Source organism: Leopardus geoffroyi, chromosome B1, assembly GCF_018350155.1.
Source record: "Leopardus geoffroyi isolate Oge1 chromosome B1, O.geoffroyi_Oge1_pat1.0, whole genome shotgun sequence".
NCBI lineage: Eukaryota > Metazoa > Chordata > Mammalia > Carnivora > Felidae > Leopardus > Leopardus geoffroyi.
In genome coordinates this window covers 127,373,786-127,385,820 of record NC_059327.1, presented here as the reverse complement: position 1 = coordinate 127,385,820, position 12,035 = coordinate 127,373,786, and the positions used below count along the sequence as shown (strand labels likewise).

The following is a 12,035-nucleotide window of genomic DNA, read 5'->3' as shown; positions in this document are numbered from 1 at the left end:
GAACTGGAATAATATTAAATATAATGCAATATACCTAAAAAGTTAGAATATAGCTTTTAAAGTACTTTACACTGGCCATCTATGAAAATATGGGTTAAGCAAAGTAAAATTGTTTTCACAAAGTTGTACTATTATCAAATGATCTAACTCTTGCCTGAGAATTTTAATTAATTACACCGAATTTGTCCACCATCTTTAGTATAAGTGTACCTGGAGGGTTTTTTTTAAAACATGTATCAATATACATCCTCTAATCTAGAAGATGTTTGCATTATGAAAGAATTCTCATTGTGAAGTACCTACTACTGTAGCAGCTTTTAGAAATAATAAATTCCTTCCACATATTTAAACTGTTAGTCAACTTATGAAAACTTCAGTGTTTATGCAGATGTTCATGAGAATATATTTGCATTCAAAAGTTTCCTTCTCCATAATCTTCTGTCTCCTAACGCTGTGCCAAAGATACATATCACAATCATTATCCATTTACACATAGTACACACTTCAAGATCCCACTTATTTTAAGGTTTAGTTGTCAGACTCAAAGATATTAAAATCATAAAATGCGTATAACATGCTAAGCGAAGTAAGTTTGACTTTATGACCCTTTTTCATAAACATGCATTTGAAAGGTCTGCACGAGAAGATCTTGTACTGTTTGAAGGGTGACTGTAAGCCCAGATGGTCACTGCCAGTTTCTCACTGCAGAATGAAAGAATTTTTCCCCTTTACCCTATAACCCAAATATCACACTGAGCTTAAGGATGAAGCTGACATTTTTAAAGATCACCAAAAGTGTTCTCTTTCCAATTGCAATTATGCCCTCCATCTCAGTGGGAGCCATTGTCAGGGTCTTTTCAACTCTCCAGCATCTTTCTGGCTTGCCTTCATTATCCTGATTATCTAGTCATTTGCCGCCCAGCACTCATTTTATGAAAGATCATGTCTGCCATTTCTATAATGAGTGCTTGACTTTTACTGCCAGCATAAACACATAAAATATATAATAATTAAAGTTCACTAGTCACCAAAGTCTTGAGATCCATCATGTTGCTAATTTGATTTTTCAAGCAATTGCTTCTCTGTGAAAGAGGTTGATTTTGCCCCCTGAGGCAAAGCGAGACTGTGGTGCAAGAGGCGGACTCTGACCTAGAAGGACTGATCTGATTGGGTACCATTCACTGCAGCTTTCAGGTTCATCTTCAAAGAATGACATATCTGTAAAGTATGACGGTTCTTAGAGCCAACAAAAAATGTCATCAAACTTGGAACATAAAAATTGTTTTAAGTGTCACACATTTTTCAAAATAGTTAAGTGTTATCTAATAAATAAATATTTACCTTTTATGGGCTACTGTTTAAACTCTAAGGAAAATTTTCAGTAGGATAACTATGGAAGTTTGCATCACATAGATAGAAACTTCACAATAGGTTGACATACACTGAGTAAGGATAAGGTTTTGAAACACCACTTCCTTATTTTGAACACACTGCCTTGTTTTGATAACATTGGCAAAGTCCCCTGAGTGCCTCATGAGAATGAATTCATCTGACGTTTATTCTAATCGCACAGAGATTAATGAACTCATGCGATATTCATGTGGCTCTCTGGAGACATCAGGATGTGTAACACAAAGTGTAATGTTTGTAAATGGATACAATGGAATATGTGTTAGCCAAGGAACTTGAGTCATCAAATCCTCAGTTAATAAAGCAGCGGGAAATAAGGAGGCAGCTTCCATTATCATGGGGGGTTTGGGGGAGGATAATAAAGATCTTGACAATGTATTCAAAAAAAAAAAAAAAAGCAGAAGCCAAAAGACCTCGTTTGAGAGCTGGCCAGATCAATCACCAGCCTTGTGACCTTGGGAAATTTCACTTCACCTCTTAGCCTCAATCTCCTCAGCTTTAAAATGAGAATTTAATAACATCAGCCCTCTTAAGCCTCTTATAGGAATAAGGAGAGGGGTGTGATCAATCAGTCATCCAATCAATCAATCAATATAATTCCTCCCTCACGAAATTATTTTAAGCAGTAAATCACATGATATGTAATGTTTTTGATAAGTGCTTCATGAACTTTGCAGCATTATACATGCCTTTACTAATGCTATTCCTGTGGAAAATAGATTGGAAAAGTTTACAGCTTATTTCCCCTACACAGAAAAATGGGTGCCTTAAGAAGACATTACTTACTACATGAGGATGGACACTGTTTTCTTAATAAGAAAAGCAGATGTGACCAATTAAAGATGTTACTGAATTATCTTTTCTTTAAATTTGAAAGTGAGAGACCACTCACTTGGTTTGAAGCCATGCAGGAAACTCGTCTTTTTCATGCAGGTCTATGACATACAGCAGTCCTCAGTAATAACTGAATGTATAAATAAGTCCAGGTCTGTTGATTGTGCCCTGTGGTGGGGAGCCAGGCAGGTCACTCCACATCACTAAGCAGGAATCAAATATGATCTCATCTCCCAGACCCCTTCCAGTACCAACATGCTGTCATGCCCATAAATCATCCATAGTAATTTCTACCAACCCTGAAAAACTTCTCGTTAGTTTATAGTACTTCTAGTCACAGGTTGTTAGAAACCATTTTTATATACTTTGATTAAAAGAAACCCCGCCTTTTCTGCTTCAATCTATTGTGTTACCCATTCTCAGTAAATCATAGTCACTGCCCGAAATTCTCTTAAGTATAATATTTGTTCACCTCCCTTTGATCTCAAGATAAAGCCTCCATTGCCTAGAAAATGATTCAGCAAATACAGACCTCAAGACAAATACAACCTGATCTCAAATAATCAAGGCAGTCATTCATTTGTAACATGGGTGGTCCCAGTCTCGGGGTATAGGTTCCAGATGTCTATTCCAGGATAATCAGAAAACCAAGGAAATCCAAAACTCACTTGAACTATTATAGTGCCATCATGAATATAGAGTATTACCTCAAATTCATCTCTGTACTCACTTAAAGGCACACACATATTAACAACAGGCATTACTACATATTAATTATTATATATTATTAATACATGGTCAAAAGCACTGGGATGACAGTCAAAATCTTTGGTTTTAAAACAGACTCTGATGCTTTCTCATGATGTGACTTCGGCCAAGTCATTTAAGCCCTCTGAACTTCAATATCTTTGTCAATGAAATGGGAATTTGTTGACTTCATAGAGTTATTTGCTACGGGGTTCCACAACAGATCAGCAACTACAGCCAACAGGCCAAATCTGGCTCAGGCCTGTTTTGGTAACTATAAAGGCAGAGTCACATGGTTGCAACTGTGTCTGGCCCTTAACAAAAAGGTTTGTTATTGCCTAAACCTTTATAAAAAAAGGTCCTCTGGCCTAAAGAATGATATTTATAAGCTTATTTGAAATGCCATATTCATCTATGTGAGATGGTAGATAATGTTAGTGGACCGGATCGAAACAACGGCGTCTGGCTCAACTAACTGGAAGAATTAGTTAAAAGTCCAATTTAAACAAAGGAAATAGCTTCTAATAGTCTGTCTTCAGTTATTTGGTATTACTGAGGTATTACATGTTATCAAGAAATATCTGTTGTATCTAATGCTCCTAACCAGACATTAAGACATTTTGCTTAAGAAAATAAAAAACGACTGATGCCCAGTTCGCAGGAAGTTGATAAAATTCGTTTTCACAACTCTGATGTTCAAAGACTGGTATTGGATATGCCAGTCAGAGCACCACTACACTTAATTGAATACTAAACCTGAATCTCTGAGAAGTGCTTTTGCTTCAATCCAAGTTTACCAGCATTTCTTCAGCCCAGAATGAAAGAAAGGACAAATGAATGAAAAACCTATTGAGCTGACATTTTTCTGAAAATCGTGTGCATGCTATTATTAATTCTTTCTCAGTAACCATGGAGAGACATTTTCGTGAGAACCCAGCAAATGAATTTAATAATGTGGGTATTCTGGGCCAAAATAGATCCACTCAGTGTCAAAAATACTTCTGTTCAGTTATTCCCAAATTTCTTTCTCAGTGTTAAGTGACATTAAACATTAATAAGTAATGAGACTCTATCCTACATATCTTTTTTAAATTTTGGTTACATACAGCTCATAAGCATATAACAAACAGGTCAGATCAATGTTTTTAAGATATTAAAATGATGTTTTTCACCCTCACCAATTTCTAGTGTCACGTTGCCTCAACACTTCAGATTGAAGAAATGCCAGCTGGAGGTCTCAGATCATAGATTTTCTGTCATTATGTAGCTTCAATTCCCTTCCACTATGACAGGCCAAGAAGTCTGAAGACCCTGGGTATAAGAGGGATATCCAGAAGAGAAAAGGAAAGCTATACCTCCTCTGGCCAGAAGTTTCCAGCACGGGGCAGGGGGCAGGAGATGGGCAGGTGAAGGGGCGTTAGCTGGACCGGAATGCATGCCCACAGGGGGTAGAGGGTTCCTTACCTTAGAGTCTCTGACAGGAGTCATGGGGCCTACCAAGCTCTTCACCAGCAGAGGAGACCTCGGGTGGTGGGAAAAGCCAGAGCTGCAGTCAGGAAAAAACAAGGGTTAGGTCTTTATTCCCAGGCCTCTCTTGCTCCCATGTGGTGTGAATGCTGAGTTAGGGCACCTTCGGAGCCCTCCACAGTGAAGTGACAAGATGACCCCACAATGCTATCTGAAAGCTAAAGAATAGTTAAGGGCTGCATGAACAAAACAGCAGAAGCTGAGAAAGGTGTATAGCACCCCAGAGGCTGAGTCAGCAGAGAGGAGCCCACATGCCTTAAAGGAACTGAGAAAGACGTGAGGCAACATTGGTGGACTTAAAGCCTCTGCCCGCTTCACCAGTAGTCACCAGTTCATATCTAAGGACTGAACCCAGGCCCATCATACCTAAAATGATTGCTGCCAGAGCAAAACCAGCAAGAAGCCAGCAGCTCCCTCCTCCCAAGCCTCCAATGTAAGGGATATAATGTCATTCTTTAAAAACCCTGATGCCATCTTGGAAAAAAGCAAGGAAAAGGGGAGGAAATGGAAGGATTGAGTAATTCTCTCAAGTAAATTGAGCTAAAGCTAGAGTCATGTTAACTTATTAGATCAGATTAAATTTTAAATCATATTGAGCTAATTTTAGTTTTGTTCCCACTGCTCAGCAGGCCTACTCCTCCTGAGGAAGATCGATGAAGTTCTGGAGAAAAGCTACATTTTCAATAGATTTAGAAGAAACCTATTGGTGACAATTTTACTTAAGGTCTAACAAATCTCTGAAACTGACAGCGTTCTTCTCTAAATAGTTACATATCAGAGGCTGTGTAGGGGGAAATGTGCTGGAAGACAGACCTGAATTGTAGCCCTCACTCAACAATTTACTCTATGTTAGTCACAAAAAAAAAAGTCATCCCATCTCTGCAACAGTGCTTCCCAATTGGTGTATCTTACATGATGTACTAGAATATCGCTAAAATATTGATCCCTTCAGCCCTCAAAACAGACAAGGCATGTCCCCCTACCTTTCATCTCAGGCTACTCCAGTGTGCTATATAAATTGTTTTTTTGTGTGTTGAGTGTGATAATTTGGAGGAATTGTTGTTCTATTTGACTCGGTTTCTCCTCCATAGAGTGAGTGGAGGGGGAAGTGAAGAGAATAGATGATGTCCTCTCTCACTTCTGTTCTAGTAGTTTATGCATCTATGAATGTAGGGAGAAAATTCTAATTGCAAAAAGAATCACAGGAGGAGTTCCTACACATATGGCCTGAAATCAAAGTTCCTGCACTTAATTTTTTAAACTCTCTGATAACCTCTAAATTTGTTCCCAGCAGAAACAACTGAAAAGTCAGGTGTCCTTTTTCTCAGATAACCAGTATCTTTTTACAGCTCAGCAGGAATTTACCCACGGGTAAGAAAATTAGAAAGGAATCCACAGACTGCTATGATATTCAAAGGCAAAATCAAAGCCACTTACGTGGGATCAGAAATTTGCATTCATCTTTCAGCAACCTGTTTCATTATAAATAATTTGAAAATCAATTTCTAGAGCAGTGATTAAGAATTGTAAGTGATCAATAATTAGTGTAATTCTCACACACAAATGAGGCTGTTGTATCTTCAAAGTAAGTAAAAAGCTTTTCAAGATGAACACCTCGAATTTGTTGAATATTTTTATTTGAATATGAAAGAAGAATCTTCTGCTTCCCCACTCACGTCTCCTGAAATTTGCTCATTTATACCAATAAAGAACTCAGTGCATGCAGAATTGATCTATTAACCATTTTCAAGTTGAGGCTCGGTTTTATGGACTGCTAAAATTTTTCTGTTCAAGGGGATGACAAATGTTTTAATACTTTTGGACAAAAGAAAGGAATGCAATGTTCTTGTCAGTGAATCAATCATTCACTGATTCATCTGGGAATATAACTCTCCATTAAGAAATAGGTACCGGAACAGGTCCAAAGAAAGAATGGCTGTCACACATGCGGATAATAATAATTCTAGCATTTGAGTTGTGGTAGCCTACTAAGTGCCAAACAACAAGCAAGATGCTTTTGTTTATGGCTTCATGAGTTTTCACCATAACAACTCTCAAAAGTGCGAAGCACTGCTCTCATCACTCTGGGGTAAAAATGGCAGGAATTTTTTTGGACTACACTCCAAGAAGAGGTTTTACTTATCCAGTTGTTCATCATGGTCTATTATCCAACTTTCTTTCTAATAGTTTAAGTTTATACTTGACACCTTTCAAACCCACCAATTAACTAGAATGACAAGAACACATTGCTGTCTGTGAGCAAAGACTGCCATCTTGTGGAAATTACAAATACAACAAAAACAATTATTCCGTGGGACTAAAGATCTGAACATGTTAAGGATTGTGCAGCTAGATTCTTGCATTGTTATACACACCCATACACACACACACACACATTACACACACACACACACACACACACACATCAATGATAATTATAATTAAATACAAAACTTTCCTTTATGTATGATTCAAGTTTCATTTAAAGATGCCAGTGCCTTTGAATATTATATATATATATATATATATATATATATATATATTCCTCATTTATTAACGGGCTCATCCAATTTGTCTTTAAGGCAATGCATTAGATTTTGCTAAACTTTCTTTAATCCTTAAATGGACTTTTGTTAAATAACAAAAAGAAAGGTATAGTTACACTTTTCTAATGGAATTTCCAGGAGCATCAGATTATGTAGCAAGAATTTATGGCAGAACCCTGAGCTTAGAAAACACTTTCCTTGGGGCGCCTGGGTGGCGCAGTCGGTTAAGCGTCCGACTTCAGCCAGGTCACGATCTCGCGCTCCGGGAGTTCGAGCCCCGCGTCAGGCTCTGGGCTGATGGTTCGGAGCCTGGAGCCTGTTTCCGATTCTGTGTCTCCCTCTCTCTCTGCCCCTCCTCCGTTCATACTCTGTCTCTCTCTGTCCCAAAAATAAATAAACGTTGAAAAAAAAATTTAAAAAAAAAAAAAGAAAGAAAACACTTTCCTTCCTTCCCAACATTTCTATTCCATGCCAGCCTATATTCCTAGAATCTGTTGTGGGCTTAACTGAGGGGTCCTATTGTCCAGTCTCTCTATCCCCCAAAACGGGGTGTCCATGAAATGCCTCAGTTACCTGTGCTTCCTGGTACCAACCAGATAAAGAGATCTTTGTGGTGTGATCATCCTTGAAGGCAAGTAGAGGAGTCTGCTCACTCTTTGCCCACGGTAATTCCTACCACCCAGCTTGCTGAACCTAAAAGTTCTATAATTAAACACATTCTTTGGATTTAAGGCCTTTCGCCCCATTCGCATCAAAATGGGTGTCATAGAGTATACTTCGTGTATACTTCAATGATTATCTTTAAAACCAAATTATTTTTCAGGTGTGCAAATAATAAGGACACGTTGTGATAAAGATACCACTGAGGAGAAAGAGTAGGCAATCATTGGTTCCCGAATGAACATGTGATTGCATGAAAAGATAAATTAACATGAATTGAGGGCATTGAAAAGAAACAATATCACAATGTTGCTCAGGCCATTCTGGCTGAATGTGCAGTTGTGGTTTAATATAAATTTTGACCCAAAGAAATACCTGGTGTGAGATCATTCTTTAAATACTTACTGAACACATAGATGAATAGGAAGGTATCTACAGATACCTCTAATGTCAAATTTAAGAATATTTTTTTTTAGAGATGACTAAATTTTTCCCTCAAAGTATTCAATGGTGTCTGACTACCTAGCATCTTTAGGTAGGCAAATAGCTAATGGGTTGACCAACATTATTTGAATGTGTTTTGTGGATAGGCCAAGCAAGCGAATTTGATGCTGTGATTACAGATGGGGGTGATACCTCACACCATGCTACCAGTTCCCACGAGTAGTTGTTTCTTTGGGTGAAAGCACTGTTTCTCAAGTGTATTCCGTAAAACTCTAGCTCCACAAATTATTAATATATAGTATTAGGGAAGAAAACAATGAGGAAAAAAAGAAGGAAAGTCAGAGAACTTTGGGAAATGCTAAATTAAACAAAATCATTCAAGTTTTCTTTTCTACGGGTCTTCCTAGAACCTTTAATAGACTGACTTCTCTGTAAGTTGCTAAGAGGGTGTTTCTCAAAGTTAGTGACCACAGAACCCTTTTCTTGCAGAAACCCCTCTAGGTACTACTGTCCCATAGAACACACTTGTAGAGTCTGGAAAATACAAATGACTCTGAAAAGAGGGAAGAATAAGGATGAAAATGTAATCCATTAGTATTCACAATCATTTTAGTAAATTCAATGAATCAAATTAACTGCACTTTTTGAGCAACACCCTGAAGCAACAGACCTTTAGACAGATCAGTATCATAAAAAAGGAGAAGTCCAGGTTGTGAAGGAAACTCCAGAGCAGTGTCGATCCCGGAGTGTCCTGAGGGTGCTGGGGGTGAGGCTATGGGAACAGCCAAAGGTGGATGATAAGACCATGTCTCCATCACAGCCCTTCGGACTGGTTTTACTCTTGTTTGACTCAAGTGGAATGTTGACTCCACCCCAACCATTATCTTCTAGCTCATTCTTTTTTTTTTTTTTTTTTAATTTTTTTTTCAACGTTTATTTATTTTTTGGGGGACAGAGAGAGACAGAGCATGAACGGGGGAGGGGCAGAGAGAGAGGGAGACACAGAATCGGAAACAGGCTCCAGGCTCTGAGCCATCAGCCCAGAGCCTGACGCGGGGCTCGAACTCACGGACCGCGAGATCGCGACCTGGCTGAAGTCGGACGCTTAACCGACTGCGCCACCCAGGCGCCCCTCTTCTAGCTCATTCTTATAAACCCCTGGATGATATGAAACCAGTAAAAAGGCAATGTGTCACCAAAAGAGCATTTACTCCTTCCAGACAGACATCATTTTTCTCTTTAAAGTTTTAAGATGTCTTTCCCCAAATGACCAAGACCCAAGGCAAGAGTACTATTTAGGTCCACATATCCTAAGGCTAACTATATAAAAATTATAAATTGAGCTAAAAACGCTTAGATAAAATATGTTCAATCCTCTTACCTTGATAAATACACCTCCATGGCCCTTAGGAGGCCAGGTTTGAATTTCTAGTTTGTGGCTAGCTAGTTATACTACACTGACCCAGTGGCCCGGGGAGTTGGTCCCTGGCCCCCTCTCTTCCACCTCCAGCTCTGTCCTGCTCAGTGAAGGATCACCCACACAAAGGTATATAACCCTGAGTTTGTACATCCAAACTCAGTACACACTCTCTAAACACCACTCTATAGACCGATGATACCCTTGTGGCTATGAGATTCGCTCTCAGGAGGAAATATTGGGACAAACCTTCCCAGCTCCTGGAGAAGCACTCTGAACTGTTTGGGTGGGAAATCTAGCAACCTCGAGGATGGTACACACGCTCGACCAGCTCATGGCCTTGGCACTGACCGTTCTCACCCTGTGAGAGGGGACACAGTTGGAGAAAGGCCAGAGGTAGGCAAGAGTATTTGGAAATGAGAATAAAACCTCTATGAAAATCACACTTGAAAAAAAGCCTCAGTGTTTGCAGCTAGCCCCAGATTCTGGGGGGGGGGGGGGAAGAAGACGAAGAAGGGTATTTCTTATCTGAATTTAACTACTTCTAAAAGCCTCTGGTCATCTTTTCTTCTTGTTCTCCAAGGTAAGATTATTTTCCCCTTTGGCATTGAAAGGGAAACTACATCAGTTGTGTGAAAACCCAAAAATGATGTATTTTATCAACTTCAAACTTGTCCCAAGGCTTTCTCCCACACTGTGTTAAATAATAGAAGACTTTTTAATTGAATTTCTTTGTGTGTAGCATATGCCGGGCGACATTATGCCAGCATCTTGCTCTAAGCAGCAAAACGTTCTTCATAAAAGCATTAAGATCCAAAGCGTCATTCTGCATGTAGGGAAGGGACACAGAACTGCAGCAGCTTGAAACCACATAAAAACAGTGCCTCTGAAATGTAATTGTAAAAACACATTGCAACAAAGCAGGAGGGGAATATTTAGACTTATAGAATAAAACCAAAAAAAGAAGAAGAAGGATGGGGAGAGGAAGGGAGGGGAGAGAGGGGAGAGAGGAACGCCTGTGGCCCAACTCGGTCTATAAAATCAAAGCAATAACGTTTTCAGTGTCCTGACATTCCTTCTGCAGGCTATTCTATACATTCATTTCTCCTTGACAAGCACCATCCTTTAGAGGTGGGGTTATAAATGGATGTGTTGTGGACCGAAGCAATAACCATGTCTGCAGTAACACATGACTGTGCTCTTTACCCCAAGGATCCTGGAGCTTCAGCAGAATGGTGACATGGACATCCTGAAGCATAAATGGTGGCCAAAGAATGGCCAGTGTGACCTGTATTCCTCAGTGGACACAAAGCAGAAAGGAGGCGCCCTGGACATAAAGAGCTTTGCAGGAGTTTTTTGTATCCTGGCTGCTGGAATTGTCCTCTCCTGCTTTATAGCTATGCTGGAGACGTGGTGGAACAAGAGGAAAGGCTCCCGGGTCCCATCAAAAGAGGTACTTGACTGAGAGCTTCAGCACTAAGTTGAGCCAACAAGCAGGTTGTCTTTCCAGGCAGGATTAATCACCAGGGAGAGGGTAATGGGTTGGGGGCAGTCCTTATTTCTTCTTTCTTTGAATATTGAAAATAAATTTATGAAATATAAAAAGTGGTGATGCCAATACCAATTTCCGTTTTAGGACATCCCAGATAAATGAAAAGGAGGCTTAGTGTTTGAAAGACTGACAATTTCATGTGCCATGAAAGGCTTTAACATTCTGCCAAATCTCAAGATAGACTTTAATTCAGTGATTTTCTTAAAGGTTGTGATTCCCTTGGCCAGTTCACAAAGATGCTTAACATTTTATCTCAATAGGTTGTGGAACTTATAGGTAAATTACTTGTGTCTCTAAGATTCAGCGTAAGAAATACAGCGCCACAGCAAAATAATCGTAATTTGTCTCTTCACCACCAGTGACTCCTTCCCTCTGTCTGTATATAGACCTATAGAAATGATCATATGTTTTTAGCTCTTTGATGGCTCTAGGCTTAATAAATCCATTTTGTGGATCACCTAGAATTAAATTTTTAATAAAATAAAATTAAAATTTTTTCAGAGATCTGAAAGAATAATTGCAGAGTTATACACAGTATCTCTTTGAAAGTGGCATGTGCCTTGTTTACATCAAAAATTACGGAATTTATAAATGATCAGAGAAAATAGGAAGTTAAAATAAATTGCTTGATTAATTTATCATATTTCCACTGGATGTAAAAGGTGAAAAATTTTTAAATAATGAAATTATATTCACTAAAGTTTCACAAATTGAAATGAAAAATAACCTGAGTTTGCTGCATGGTTTGATTTGCTGGATAGTTTCAAAGGACATTTTTAAACTTTCTGTAACTAGACTTTGACTAATTGATGGTTAGAGCGAATCCTGAGAAGATCTGCTGTAATGCACAAATAAAAATGACTTCCGATTTGCATATGAATGTTTACATGTTAGTGTA

At 38.8% G+C, this 12,035-nt stretch overlaps 1 protein-coding gene across 3 annotated transcripts in view; it reads left to right on the top strand.

Moving 5' to 3' along the window:
• GRID2 (glutamate ionotropic receptor delta type subunit 2) overlaps window positions 1-12,035 on the top strand; it is a 1,475,947-nt gene that overhangs the window by 1,425,132 nt on the left and 38,780 nt on the right. For all 3 annotated transcript variants that reach the window (XM_045472791.1, XM_045472773.1, XM_045472783.1), the window contains exon 15: window positions 10,798-11,038. In XM_045472791.1, the coding sequence (XP_045328747.1) occupies window positions 10,798-11,038 (241 nt within the window). The remainder of the gene's footprint in view (window positions 1-10,797; window positions 11,039-12,035) is intronic.